The 12,510-nt window shown below is 41.6% G+C and overlaps 2 protein-coding genes across 6 annotated transcripts in view; one reads left to right on the top strand and one right to left on the bottom strand.

Moving 5' to 3' along the window:
- CPEB3 (cytoplasmic polyadenylation element binding protein 3) overlaps nucleotides 1-8,026 on the bottom strand; it is a 184,615-nt gene extending 176,589 nt beyond the window's left edge. For all 4 annotated transcript variants that reach the window (XM_057530627.1, XM_057530629.1, XM_057530630.1 and 1 more), the window contains exon 1: nucleotides 7,866-8,026. The gene's annotated coding sequence lies outside the window, so the exon portion shown is untranslated. The remainder of the gene's footprint in view (nucleotides 1-7,865) is intronic.
- Nucleotides 8,027-8,109: 83 nt separating this feature from the next.
- MARCHF5 (membrane associated ring-CH-type finger 5) overlaps nucleotides 8,110-12,510 on the top strand; it is a 54,265-nt gene continuing 49,864 nt past the window's right edge. The window contains exon 1 of one of the 2 annotated variants that reach the window (XM_057530633.1): nucleotides 8,110-8,466. In XM_057530633.1, the coding sequence (XP_057386616.1) occupies nucleotides 8,432-8,466 (35 nt within the window). In that variant the 5' untranslated portion in view covers nucleotides 8,110-8,431. The remainder of the gene's footprint in view (nucleotides 8,467-12,510) is intronic. The other variant, XM_057530632.1, reaches the window with a different exon arrangement.

Raw genomic sequence — 12,510 nt, 5'->3', positions numbered from 1 at the left:
CCCAGGCCACGGCAGTGAAAGCCCGGAATCCTAACCACTAGACCACCAGGGAACTCCCAATATTGTTACTTTTTTAAAGCCTTTAATCATCCTTCACTTGCACCAATGATTTTTTAAATTTAATTTACAAATTTTAACTATGAAATACATGCTCATGGTGAAAATGAAAACATCATAAGGGAATAAAATGAAAAGTAGGCTTCTCTCCCCATATTCAGTTTCACCATCCACAGGTAATATTAAAAAAACAACAACAAAACACATTTCCTATGTGTCTTTCTAGAAATCTCCTTACATACACATGCTAAGTTAAAAAAAATAATAATTTGGATAACACTCTAGATACTATCTACTCCCTGCTTTTTTCACTTAACATATAGGTAGTATTTATTGGTTTTGGAGTTTGGCAACTATTCAACCTTCTTTAAGTTATTAAAGATCTGCCCTGATTTAGCAACATAAGAATATAAGCTCCACAAGAGCATTTTGTCTCTTTTGCTCTCCTCTATCCCCAGCACCTAGATAGTAAATGAATCATAACTATATGGTCAAAAGTGCTTGCTAATGAATGTATTTCCTTTTGATGAACTGCCTTCATTCAAGGTACATTGCCTTCCTTTAGCCAAGTGGCAAGGAAGATTGATTAGATGCTCTCTCCTTAGATTTTGAACCATGAGCAGAATACAAACAGTTGGAGGGAGTTTATCCATTCCAGTGCTGAACCCATATGAGAGCATGGAATGTTCCTGCAAGATGGTTCTCCTGCCTTACTTTCAATCCTGTGAGCTCACCCAATTCCTTCCAATAAATTTCCTTTTGCTTAAGTTAGCTCAGTGTTTCTCAACCTCAGCGCTACTGACATCTTGAGCTACAACATCTTTGTTGTGAGGGGCTGTTCTGTGCATTGTAGTATGTTCAGGAGCATCCCTGGTCTCAACCCACCAGATGCTAGTGTAACTGTCAAAAAAGTTTCCAGACATCAACAAATGTCCCCTAGTGGGACTGAATTAGCTAGAGTTGATTTCTGTGGAACAAAAAAAAAACCTAACTGATGACCACTACATCTTTAGCAACTTTTCATTATGGCCTATATAGAAATATCTCATTTGTTTCAATAGCTCAGCTATATAATACTATGTTATATTGATATGTCATAAGTTAATACATCAGTCAACTAACAATGGACTTTAAGGCTTTATCTGGTGTTATTTTAAACAACAGCTTTATGGAGATACAAGTCAAACACCAAATAATTCACCCATTTAAAGTGTACACTTCAGTGATTTTTAGTATATTCACAGAGTTGTGCAGTCATCACTACAATCAATTTTAGAATGTTTTCATCACCTCAAAAAAAGGTGCACATCCCTGCACACCTTAGTTGTCACTCCTCAAAACTCCATCTCCCTCAACCCTAGGCAACCACTAATCTACTTTCTGTCTCTATAGACTTACCTATTCTGAACACTTCATATAAACGGAATCATAGAATATGTTCTCTTTCGCACTGGCTTACTTCACTTAGCACAATGTTTTCAAGGTTTGGCCATGCTATAGCATTTAACGGTACTTCATCCCTTATGGTTGAATAATATTCCATTGTATGGACACATTTTATCTACCCATATATCAGTTGATAAGCATTTGGGTGGCTCCACTTTGTGGCTATTATGAATAATGCTGCTATGAACATTCATGTACAAGTTTTTGTGTAGACAGGTTTTCATTTCTCTTGGGTATATATCTGGGGGTAGAACTGCTGGGTCATACGGAAACTTTATGTTTAATATTTTGAGGAAGTGCCAGACTGTTTCCCAAAATGGCCCCACCATTTTACCTTCCCATCAGCAGTGTACTAGAGCTCTAATTTCCTCACATTCTCACCAACACTTATTATCACTTATCATTTATTATTCATCTTTTTTATTATAGCCACCCTAGGGAGAGTGAAGTGGTATTCCATCGCGGTTTCGATTTGCATTTCCCTGATGGCTAACGTTGGTGAGCATCTCTTCAGGTGCTTACTGGCCATTTGTATATCTTTGGAGAAATGTCTATTCAGATCCTTTGTCCATATTTTAATTGGGTTCTTTACCTTTCTATTATTGAGTTGCAACAAATCTTTATATATTCTAGACAGAGGTCATTTTTCAGATATATTATTTCCAAAAATTTTCTCCCATTCTGAAATGAGTGAAAGTCTGTTCACTTTCTTAACAGCACAAAAGTTTAAAATGTTTATTGTCAGTCTTTCAGGTAAAATAGTGTGAGATGAGCAGCTAGTTCAGCTTGTAGCTCAATCATGTAAAGTGTTTTGCTCTGAGACAACTATCATACTTTGGATGCAGCAGAAGTGTGCATATTTCCCATTTCATCACACAGAATATTCAAAATATGCATAACCAAGGGTCAAAATTTAATAAATGAATATGTTTTACTGCTTAATCAAGGACATTCTTAAGTGAACTTTTGTTTTTATTCTATGTGTGCGGTAGTGAAGACTATATAACTATTAGTACAGTTTGGTGTCAGTGCCTTTAATGGTGCTAAGATACAAGCATTTACATCCACCATTGCTTGTGCTATCAGTGTAAATGCCAATGCAGTGAAGGAGGCAAATAATGTTTTAGTATTATTATAAAAATAGCTTTGACCTCACATACCTCTTGGAAAGGTTCTCAGGGAGCCCTAGGAGTCTGTTAGACAACTTTTTGAGAACTGCTGCTCTGACATCCACGCTTGTTTAAAAAAGAAAGTAATTCTTTATATATATATTTTCGCATAAAATTGATACTCGGGAAACAAGATACAAGAAGGAAGATGTGGCATGTTATCCTGTGATTTTTACCTACTCTTGACACACCACTGCCTTATCCCAGGGACACCTAACCCGGAGAGAGGAATTTAACCAAGGACAATGAAAAGTAATGAGTCTTCCACAATATTTATGAGGAAAAGAAGACTAATTAGTAGATGATGACTTTTTTTGGTAAAATTATTTACCCTTTATAAATATCTTTTCCGTTAGAGTTGACATAAGCTATTAAAATTCAATTCTCTGCATAGCAAATGAAGATAAAGAGACAGGTTTTAGACTGTCTTCTATAAGTGGCCAGTGAAGCCTCTGTCCAGAATTAAGAAAAGGTCAATTCAAAGTAATCTTAAAGGGCTTACCTGGTGGCGCAGTGGTTAAGAATCCGCCTGCCAATGCAGGGGACAGGGGTTCGAGACCTGGTCCAGGAAGATCCCACATGCCGAGAAGCAACTAAGCCTGTGCACCACAACTACTGAGCCTGCGCTCTAGAGCCTGCGAGCCACAACTACTGAGCCCACGTGCCACAACTACTGAAGCCCGTGCGCCTAGAGCCCGTGCTCCACAACAAGAGAAGCCACCACAATGAGAAGCCCTCGCACGGCAATGAAGAGTAGCCCTCGCTCACTGCAACTAGAGAAAGGAACGAAGACCAATGCAGCCAAAAACAAATAAAATAAATAAACTTATAAAAAAAAAAGTAACATTATAGATGCTAAGCCAGTAAAATGTATTCTGGGGACCAAGGTCTCCCTATAAAAGTCCTTTAAGAGACCCAGGAGCATTATCTATTTGAAAACTACTTAGCCAATCTAAGGCTCTTCAAGAACTTATAGCTGTGTTAAAGCAAACTTCTGAAATAGTTACAGACCATGGCTAAGTTACTGAGACCTAGGCCAGTCCTAACTTGTCTTTGTGCCCAACCCACCCTGCATACCACTGCGAAATTAATCCCCCTAAATCACTCTCACCTTGACTCAAGAACTTTTAGTAATAATTAAGAGCTAACACCAATGGAGCTCTTAACCATGTACCCAGCGTTGTCCTGAACAATTTAAATGAATTTTCTCATTTAATCCTCCCAGTAACCCAGTGAGGGAGGTTCTGTAATTCTCCTCCTGAAGATGAGGAAACTTTGGCTTAAAAAGATTCAATAACCCACCCAAAATTGCTGAGCCCCTGCGTGGCAATGCTAAGACTCAAATGTAGGTTTGAGTTGATGCTCTCAACCACTGTGGTATTTCTGCAGAGATACCATTGGTCTAATAATCACTTAGGAAATTTGTTTTTTAAAAAAACAGCTAATTGGGCACAACTACAAGGCACATGGATCAGAATGTCCAGGGTAATTCTCTGACTCACAGCAGGTTTGGGAACCACTACAAGTTAACTCTCTGTTTCCTACATAATGGAGTCCATTTCTTATGTCCTCCTCCCAGCAGGATTCTAGGATACAGGCAAAATTCCTTAAATTGGCTTACAAAGCTCTTCAGAGTCTGTCACTTGACTGACCTTTGTGGTCCCATTTTTACCCCAGGTCCTCTCTTTGTTTCGATTTCTCCCCTTCATCACAGGGCTTTCCTCCTCAGGGTATTTGCACATGCTGTCCTTTGGCCTGGGATGCTCTTCCCTCCTCCCTTTGTCCAATTAACTGTTGCTCTTCCTCAGTTCTCAGCATAATAGACACTTCCTGAGAAACTTTTCTGACCTCCCTGTCTAGGTAAAAACCCTAGTTATTATCTCTCATAACACCATGTACTACATTTGCAACCTAAAAAATGTATTTATGTGACTCTCTCTCTCCCACTATAAATGGTAAACTCCACAAAAGTAGGGACCACGCTTGTTTTTCTCATTGTTGTGTCTCCAGTACCTAGCTTAGTGCCTGTCACATAAATATTGCTTGTTCAATAAATACTTATCAAAAGAATTAACAGCTTCAAGGCCTTTTAACTATTCCCTACTTAACCAACCAATCATATTTTTCACTCTTACTCAACAGAGACACAGTTCCAGTTACAGAGGTTAACTCCTCTCTCTACATCTTTTCATCCTTATCCAGACCCAAGATCCTTCTCCACCTCTTTACCTACATAATTCTTATTGCTACAAGGTAGAGCCTAAATTCCCCTTGTTTCACAAAGTTCTCTAACACACCAGCCCATAACAGTCTCTAAACGTCTACCTCACTTTGTATTTCTAGGCCAATTCATTTGGCACTTAATCATATGCTTCCATGTATCATTATGTAGTATTTCATATGTAAATGCCTTGGTTTAATTTTTTTTAATATAAGCCTTGGTGGGTAGTTTGTATGTTCTTAAAGGGTAGTTATTGTTTAATTTGTGACTAGAGTACCCAGGCACATCATAAATCCTCTGGAAATGTCTGCTGGATAAATTAATGAAGAATATTCTGTGGCCTGCAATGTGGACTCAGCCTGCAGTTTATCACCAAATTTGGCAATTGACAATTCTCCTTGGAAGGCACCTGGATACTTTATATATCTCTTTGGAATATCTCCAGGGCCCCTTTTGGCAGACAGTTCAAAACAAGTGTCATGGGAGAACATTAAAGTAATATACTACTTTAAATTTCCTAACATATTTAGAACAGTTCCATACTCAGGTATTTCTAAATCCATTATAAAATTATTAATGCATAAGTGCATTTCAACTTTTTATTTTGGGTGGGGGCTCAGACTAAGATCTAAGTAAGTAAGAAGTTTTTTCCTTCAAAATCAGAAAGTAAATTATAATTCCAATTATTCCAAGTCTTATCTGAAAACACAAGAGCCAAGGAAAACAAAGTTGACAAACAATACTGAAATTCAAGCTATGAGTGTCACCCATTTCAAATTTATTTTAAGGAATTTATTTCATGAGTTCTATCAATCATGATTTTTGTCCATACTAATTAAAAAATATAAAAAATTAAAGTTAAATTAAAGAATTATCAGTTATCTGTTGATCTGTTTCTCTTTATATGTCCTTATGAATATTTTCTATGGAGCTAATTTTTTAACAGCTTTACTGAGATTTAATTTACATACTATAAAATTAACTCATATTAAGCATACAATTCAGTTTTTTAAGTATATTTACAGAGCTGTGCCACCACCACCAGAATCTAATTTTGTTTTATCTTATTTTTTTAATTGCAATATAATTCACAAAGTTGTGTAACCATCACCACTCTAATTCTGGAAATTTTCATCAACCCAAAAAGAAACCTCATACCCGTTAGCACTCTCTCCCCATTACTCCCCAACTCTTCCAGCTCTAGGCAACCACTAATCTACTTTGTCTCTATGAATTTATTCTTAACATTTAATATAAATGGAATCATACAATATGTTGTTTTTGTGACTGGTTCCTTTCACTTAGCATAATGTTTTCAAGGTTCATCCATATTGTCACATGTATCAGAACTTCATTCCTTGTTATAACCTAGTCACATTCTGTTGTATGACTATACCACACTTGGTTTATCCATTCATCAGTTGATGGATATTTGGGTTGTTTCCACTTTTTGGCTATTAGGAATAATGCTGCTATGAATGTTGGCATACAAGTCTTTGTGTAGACATACGTTTTTATTTCTCTTAGGCAGATACCAAGGAGTGGAATACTAGGTCAGGTGCTTATCGCTTTTTTTTTTTTTTTTTTTTTTGCTAATCACTCTTAAGATGAATAACAGATTTTTTTTTCCTATTTCAAAGGATTTTTGACACAGCCAGGAAACAGAATTTTCATGAAAATGCTAATATAAATTCTTTTTTTTTTTCAATATGCTAAGATCAACTTCTATTTTTTGAGCGGCATGTATGTATCAATCTCCTTGTGGCTGACAATTGCTTAAGAGATAAATACACAGTAAGGGAAGACTTACCCAGTAGGAGTAGCAATAAATAGTAATTTAAAATATCAAACACCCTGATTAAATTACTTATTTCCCTCCCCTGTCAGGGGCCTGCTTCTCATTTCATGAGAAAAAGGTGAAGCATTAATTATAATTAGTCATGTAAATTCCCAAAGCTTTTCATAAAAGCATCTTTCAGAAATTGGAGGCCAAATAAACTTCTGGTCACATGTTATTTTTGTTTTTCTTCCTGGTGATGTACACTCTAGTTCAAATATATTCAGGAAGCAGACTTTGAGCAGAGAATTAAGAGCTTATTGTACAATTCTACGTAAAAAAAAAAAAAAAGAGCTTAAGCAACACATTTTAATTTAAAGAAAAATCAAACCTCTTGCGGCAGAAATTAGGCATAATCAGGGGAAAACTACCAGACATCCTACCAATCGCAGCACTAGAGAACGCCACAGGTCATCCAAAAGACGCATTCCTGTTAGCCAACAGCTCTTTTCCTCCCGCCAAAGCTGTCCCTAGAGCGTCAGAGAATAAACCAACGAGCGATTTCTGATTTTTCCCTTTTGATCCCCCCCTCCCCACACACACACACATCCACCTGCTTGGAGGTGTCAAGGCGACTAGAAATGGTTAACAGCGACCAGCAGCAGCGAGAGAAACAAACACCCCTGACGACCCACAGCTGAGTAAGCAAGAGCTGTTTATTCACGAACACGTTCCGTTTGGAGACTAGTGGCGAGCCCTTGAAAGCCCAGGCACATTTTAGAAGGTTCCTAGAGAGGGAGGGAATAAACTCCCCCCACTACCCCGCCCCTCTCCCCCACGTCGGGCAAACATACACGGAGAGGTTCGGGTGGGAACCATCTCGTCTAGGCAGCCCCTGCCCTTCCGACCCCTCAGGAATAAACTCACGTACTAGAGCATCCGACCCCTTACGGGGGTTGCATAACTCCCCAAAATGGGTTCAGACGCGGCAGACGCTGGCCCCAGCGCCGAGGGCTTCAGAAGGCGCTTCTGCCACCCCCACCCCCGCCACGGCCCGCCCCGACGCCGCGGCCGCGACTGGGGACCCTGCCGAGAAATGGCCCTTTAGCCACCCCCCCCCCGCCCGCCCCTCACCTGGCTCGGTCCCACCTGAGCACGAGAGCTGAGAGAAAAGAAACAGGCAGGGAGGGCTGACCTTGATGCTACTGACGGTGGAGCGGCACATCCCGCTGCTTCCTGGAAAGCGGCCCGCAGGACATTTTTCCCCCTGGAGGAAGGAAACGGGAGGGCGCCGGCCGGGCGGCGGCGGGCGCGACGGCGGTGGTCGGGGCGGGCTGTGCAGTCTCTTGCGGGAACGGTCCGAGGACTACATCTCCCAGGCTGCTCTGGGCCGCCTTGCGTCGTGACCCCGGCGCGCACTGAAGCGGTGACTCTTACCTCACAGAGGTAGCTCCTCCGCCGGCAGCAACTCGGCGCTCGCGGTCCATGGACCGGAACCCCGGGCCGACGGGCAGGAACCCGGGCCGCGATCGCCGCCTCCCTACCCCAGGCTCCTCCTCCTCGCTCCCCACCGCCTCCTCCCGACGCCCGCGGGCCGCGCACCGCCACCGCCGGGCTCGCGGAGCCGCCCCGGGAGGCTGGGTGGCGGGTTCGCGGCTGCCGCCGGACTGAGGCCTACTCCGCCGCCTCTCAGTGCTATTGTCCCTGGGCCCGGCCCTGACCGGGCCCACTGGGGAGGCGAGTGCGCCGCCTCCGACGAAGATGCCGGACCAAGCCCTACAGCAGATGCTGGACAGGTACGGGCAGCCTTGGGGGAGGACGCGGGCCGGGCCTCGGGGCTCTTCGGAGCGGAGCCTAGCCTGCCGCGAGGAGTTCCACGGCCTGGGGGCCGAGTGAGGGGCAGAAAGTTTGGAGTCCGTACTTGGGGGGGAAGGACGGAGCGGGCGGCCTGGGTGCGTAGACTTAAACCGAAACTTAGTTACGGATTGGCGTCTGGTTTTGTCCGAACGCCGTTACGAAGTGAGAGGGGTTCGTGTGAACCCAGAGAATTATTTTCTTTTTCTTACTGTCCTCCTCCCCTCCCCCCAAACTATGTTGTAACGTGTTTATCAGCGCTGTCACTGGCAAGAAGGAACAGACTAATTCTCTGGGGAGTGATCCCCCTCCAATTTGTACACTCTTTCCAAAAACCAAGGATAAGCATTCTGTTGGAAAGCCTGATAGGCTGACTTCATTCCTCCTTCCTCCCCCATCCCATCCCCACCCCAAACTATAAGGTCAAGAGTATCCGCAAGGGACTTTAACGGACAGACCAGAGTAGAGGTTATGGAAAACAGCCATAAGTCCAACCCTGAGCACTTAGCGTATTTTACCATTCGTTGAGTTCACTGAGAAAGTTTCATCTTATCATGGGGCAAGTTCCTGGTGGGGGGGGGGGGGGTTCCAGTCGGTAAAACTCTTTCTGTGAAATCGGCTGCACCGCCCTCTGCTGTTGAAATTCTAGGCCATGGGTTCTACCACGAGTTTTTGGAGACCCTTACTCCACATTTTTCCCTAAGCCAGGACATAACTTCCTGGCCTAGCCAATGCTACAGGCTAATGCATGTTTGGTTGCCTACAACTCTCAGTAGACCATTTGCCACCCAGTTCAGCGTGTGGTACAGGTCTTCGTACTGAGGAAAAGTCCAACTGTAAGGTTGGCAATGAAAGGCCAACCTTAAATGAGATTATACCCAGTTAAATGCTGTTGGGATCACACCCAGAACACAAGTCACTCAAGAGTACGTCTTCTTCCAGAGTGACAGACATTTCCTTAGGAGCTTAGAGTTTTGAGACATCTAAGTTGATAGAAATCATGGTACTGACTTTTTCCAGTTGGGGTGACCCAGTGATTAATCCAGCCCTTGTTTGAGGGGAGCATTCAGGTCAAGTTGTATTGACTAACCCCTTTTTATGTAAGTAGTTTACAAGCTCCTGGAAGGCAGAAACTTACACATCATTATTTTGAAACCTACAGCAGAGCCTGGCACTAAGCAGGTCATCAGTAAATATTTCTTAAATGAACAAATGCATGAACTTTTTTGTCATTTTTCCCAGTTGTCTAGGGGTTTGATAATTTACCAGGTTTTACCAGGTAAATTATAATTTACCATACTGGCAAATTATATAGGACTGCTGAAATATGCCCACAGGAGACCACTTTCTGCCACTGCCAATTCCAATCAAATGAGACCCTATTCTGGTGCTGGGTATTTTGTAATTAATTTTTTTTTCCCTCTGAGGGCCTGCTGCTTTCACTTTTATGTAGGTGACTTTTAGAAAAGCTTTTGTGTCCAAAAGCTGATCTGGCTTTCATACACTCTTTGGAGATTTCCATAAAAGTAAAAAAGCCAAGGAGTGCTTGCCAGACATTTAAAACATCTAATAGAAACATGGAAATTCTGGCTGCATGTACTGAAACAGGTGACTATAATACTGGCTTCCCTCATCTTTGGCACCTTTTTGACATACCTCAAGGTAGATTCTTAAGATGACATTCAAAGATCTTTACTATCTAAGTCAGTGTTTTGCAACGTGGCCCCACGTTGGAATCAACCTGGGGAGCATTTTAAAATATGGATGGATGCCTGGCTCTGCCCACAACCAATTAATTCACAGATTTCTGGAGAATGGGGCCTGAGCATGTATATTTTCAAAAGCTTTTCAGATGTTTATTGTAGTTGAAAATCACTTTTTTTTTTTTGGCCGCGCGGCACAGCTTGCTGGGGGATCTTAGTTCCCCAACCAGGACCAGGGATTGAATCAAGGCCCCCTGCAGTGCAAGTGTGGAGTCCTAACCACTGGACCACCAGGGAATTCCCACTACCCTAAATCCCAAGGGATTATTTCATGATAAGAGATAGTACATTTTAGTGATACAAGCTTGGCCAGAAATCTTAAAATTCTCATTTTGCCACTTACTAGCTATGTGACTTTGGACTTACATTCTGAGGTTCTACATCCTCATTTATAAAATGGCAATATCCTACCTCACAGGATTGTATAAATGAGAACACGTGTAAGCACTTTATAAAACAATAAAATGCTATTCATATGTTAGGCACACAGAAGGTACTTAAGATTCTAGTGTAACCAACTAATGTAGTAATTCCCTCCCCACCACACACACACGCATCTCCATATTTACAGTATCATCTTTTTTTTTTTTTTTTTTTTAATTTTATTTATTTATTTATTTATTTTTGGCTGTGCTGGATCTTCGGTTCGTGCGAGGGCTTTCTCTAGTTGCGGCAAGTGGGGGCCACTCTTCATCGCGGTGCGGGGACCGCTCTTCATCGCGGTGCGCGGGCCTTTTCACTATCGCGGCCCCTCCCGTTGCGGGGCACAGGCTCCAGACGCGCAGGCTCAGCAGCTGTGGCTCACGGGCCCAGCTGCTCCGTGGCATGTGGGATCTTCCCAGACCAGGGCTCGAACCCGTGTCTCCCGCATTAGCAGGCAGACTCTCAACCACTGCGCCACCAGGGAAGCCCTACAGTATCATCTTAATCTGGGCTGGCCTTACATGCAAATTGAACACAGAGGTACTTGATGGGTTCATTTGAGGAATACTGACAGGCCCAACAAACTAAAATATGTCAACCTGTTAGGACCTAGAATTCTTGCTTTGAATTTGGCTTCCCCCCCAGCTTGGTCTTTGGGTGGCAATTTTTGAGGGATAGAATTTAGATCAGAAACTTGCCCTTATGTTTATTTCTTCAGTGCAAGTTCTATCCTTGAGAAGATTAGGAAATATGTATAACATATATTGTTCTTTTGCTTCTAGGTTAAAATTAGGTATATTTTAGTGCTTATTAAACATTTGTATTTAATGAATTGACTTAATAAATATCGATGCATTTGCCCAGTACCATTCTAGGTCCTCGGTATATGGTGGTAGTGAACATAAGCAAAAATGCTCATATGGAGCTTTAATTCTAGTGAGGTTTGTGTTCCATAAACTATCAAATAAAATGAAGATTATATTTACATAACATGGATGGTATGTTCAGTTTATACACTTAGTCTCAAGGTTTTTTAATTAATAGCAACTTATTAATAGCTGAAGTTCAATTGCCTTGTCCTTTGTGAATAACTAAATTTAGTTTAGCAATTGTTTATCTTGATAAATTTTATTATTGAAGTATTTGTAGATAGAAGGAGTATATATAGATATATATTTTGATTGCCTTTCATTTTTATAAACAGTAAGCAACTGTTTTATATAAATTTATCATTTGAACCTTTTAAATTGTTTGAGAAAGGGGGTGGGAAAGTGGGTGGTTTTCTAGTGTCATGAATGATTTGAGATCACAGATCATTGCCCTGAAATTATAACCATTCATAAACTCAAACCTTTTACATCAGGCTCTCTGTATCTTGGTCAGTTTCTCTTCCTTCCCTTCATTGCCATACTTTTTTAAGGAGAAGTCTGTTATATATTATTCTATCACCATTACGCTTTCTTGTTTTCTCTTTTATTTCTCAAAATTAGGATTAAATGTATAGAGAATACAAAGACTACTGTAGCAAACCGCAGGAATGAACCTCAGGTTTAAAGCCTGGTGAGAGATGCTTCTGGAAACTTGACTTTTGTGTACCCCTCTCACATTAAACACTCAGGAATTTGTTGAGGTTGTTTGCATCACTTACTTGCACCTGGTGAGTAGGCAAGGCATGTAGCCAGCGTCCCCAGAACAGTCAAATGGGAAGAAAAGCAGGGAGAATCATCTGCTCCCCACGAGCCTCCTGCAGTGGCAAAGTGAATTAGAATCCCCACTCTCAGGGTGCTGTCAGCCACACAT

This window comes from Balaenoptera acutorostrata, chromosome 16 (genome assembly GCF_949987535.1).
Source record: "Balaenoptera acutorostrata chromosome 16, mBalAcu1.1, whole genome shotgun sequence".
Taxonomy (NCBI): Eukaryota; Metazoa; Chordata; class Mammalia; order Artiodactyla; family Balaenopteridae; genus Balaenoptera; species Balaenoptera acutorostrata.
Note: the sequence above shows the minus strand (reverse complement) of the source record. Positions and strands in the feature narration are given on the sequence as shown.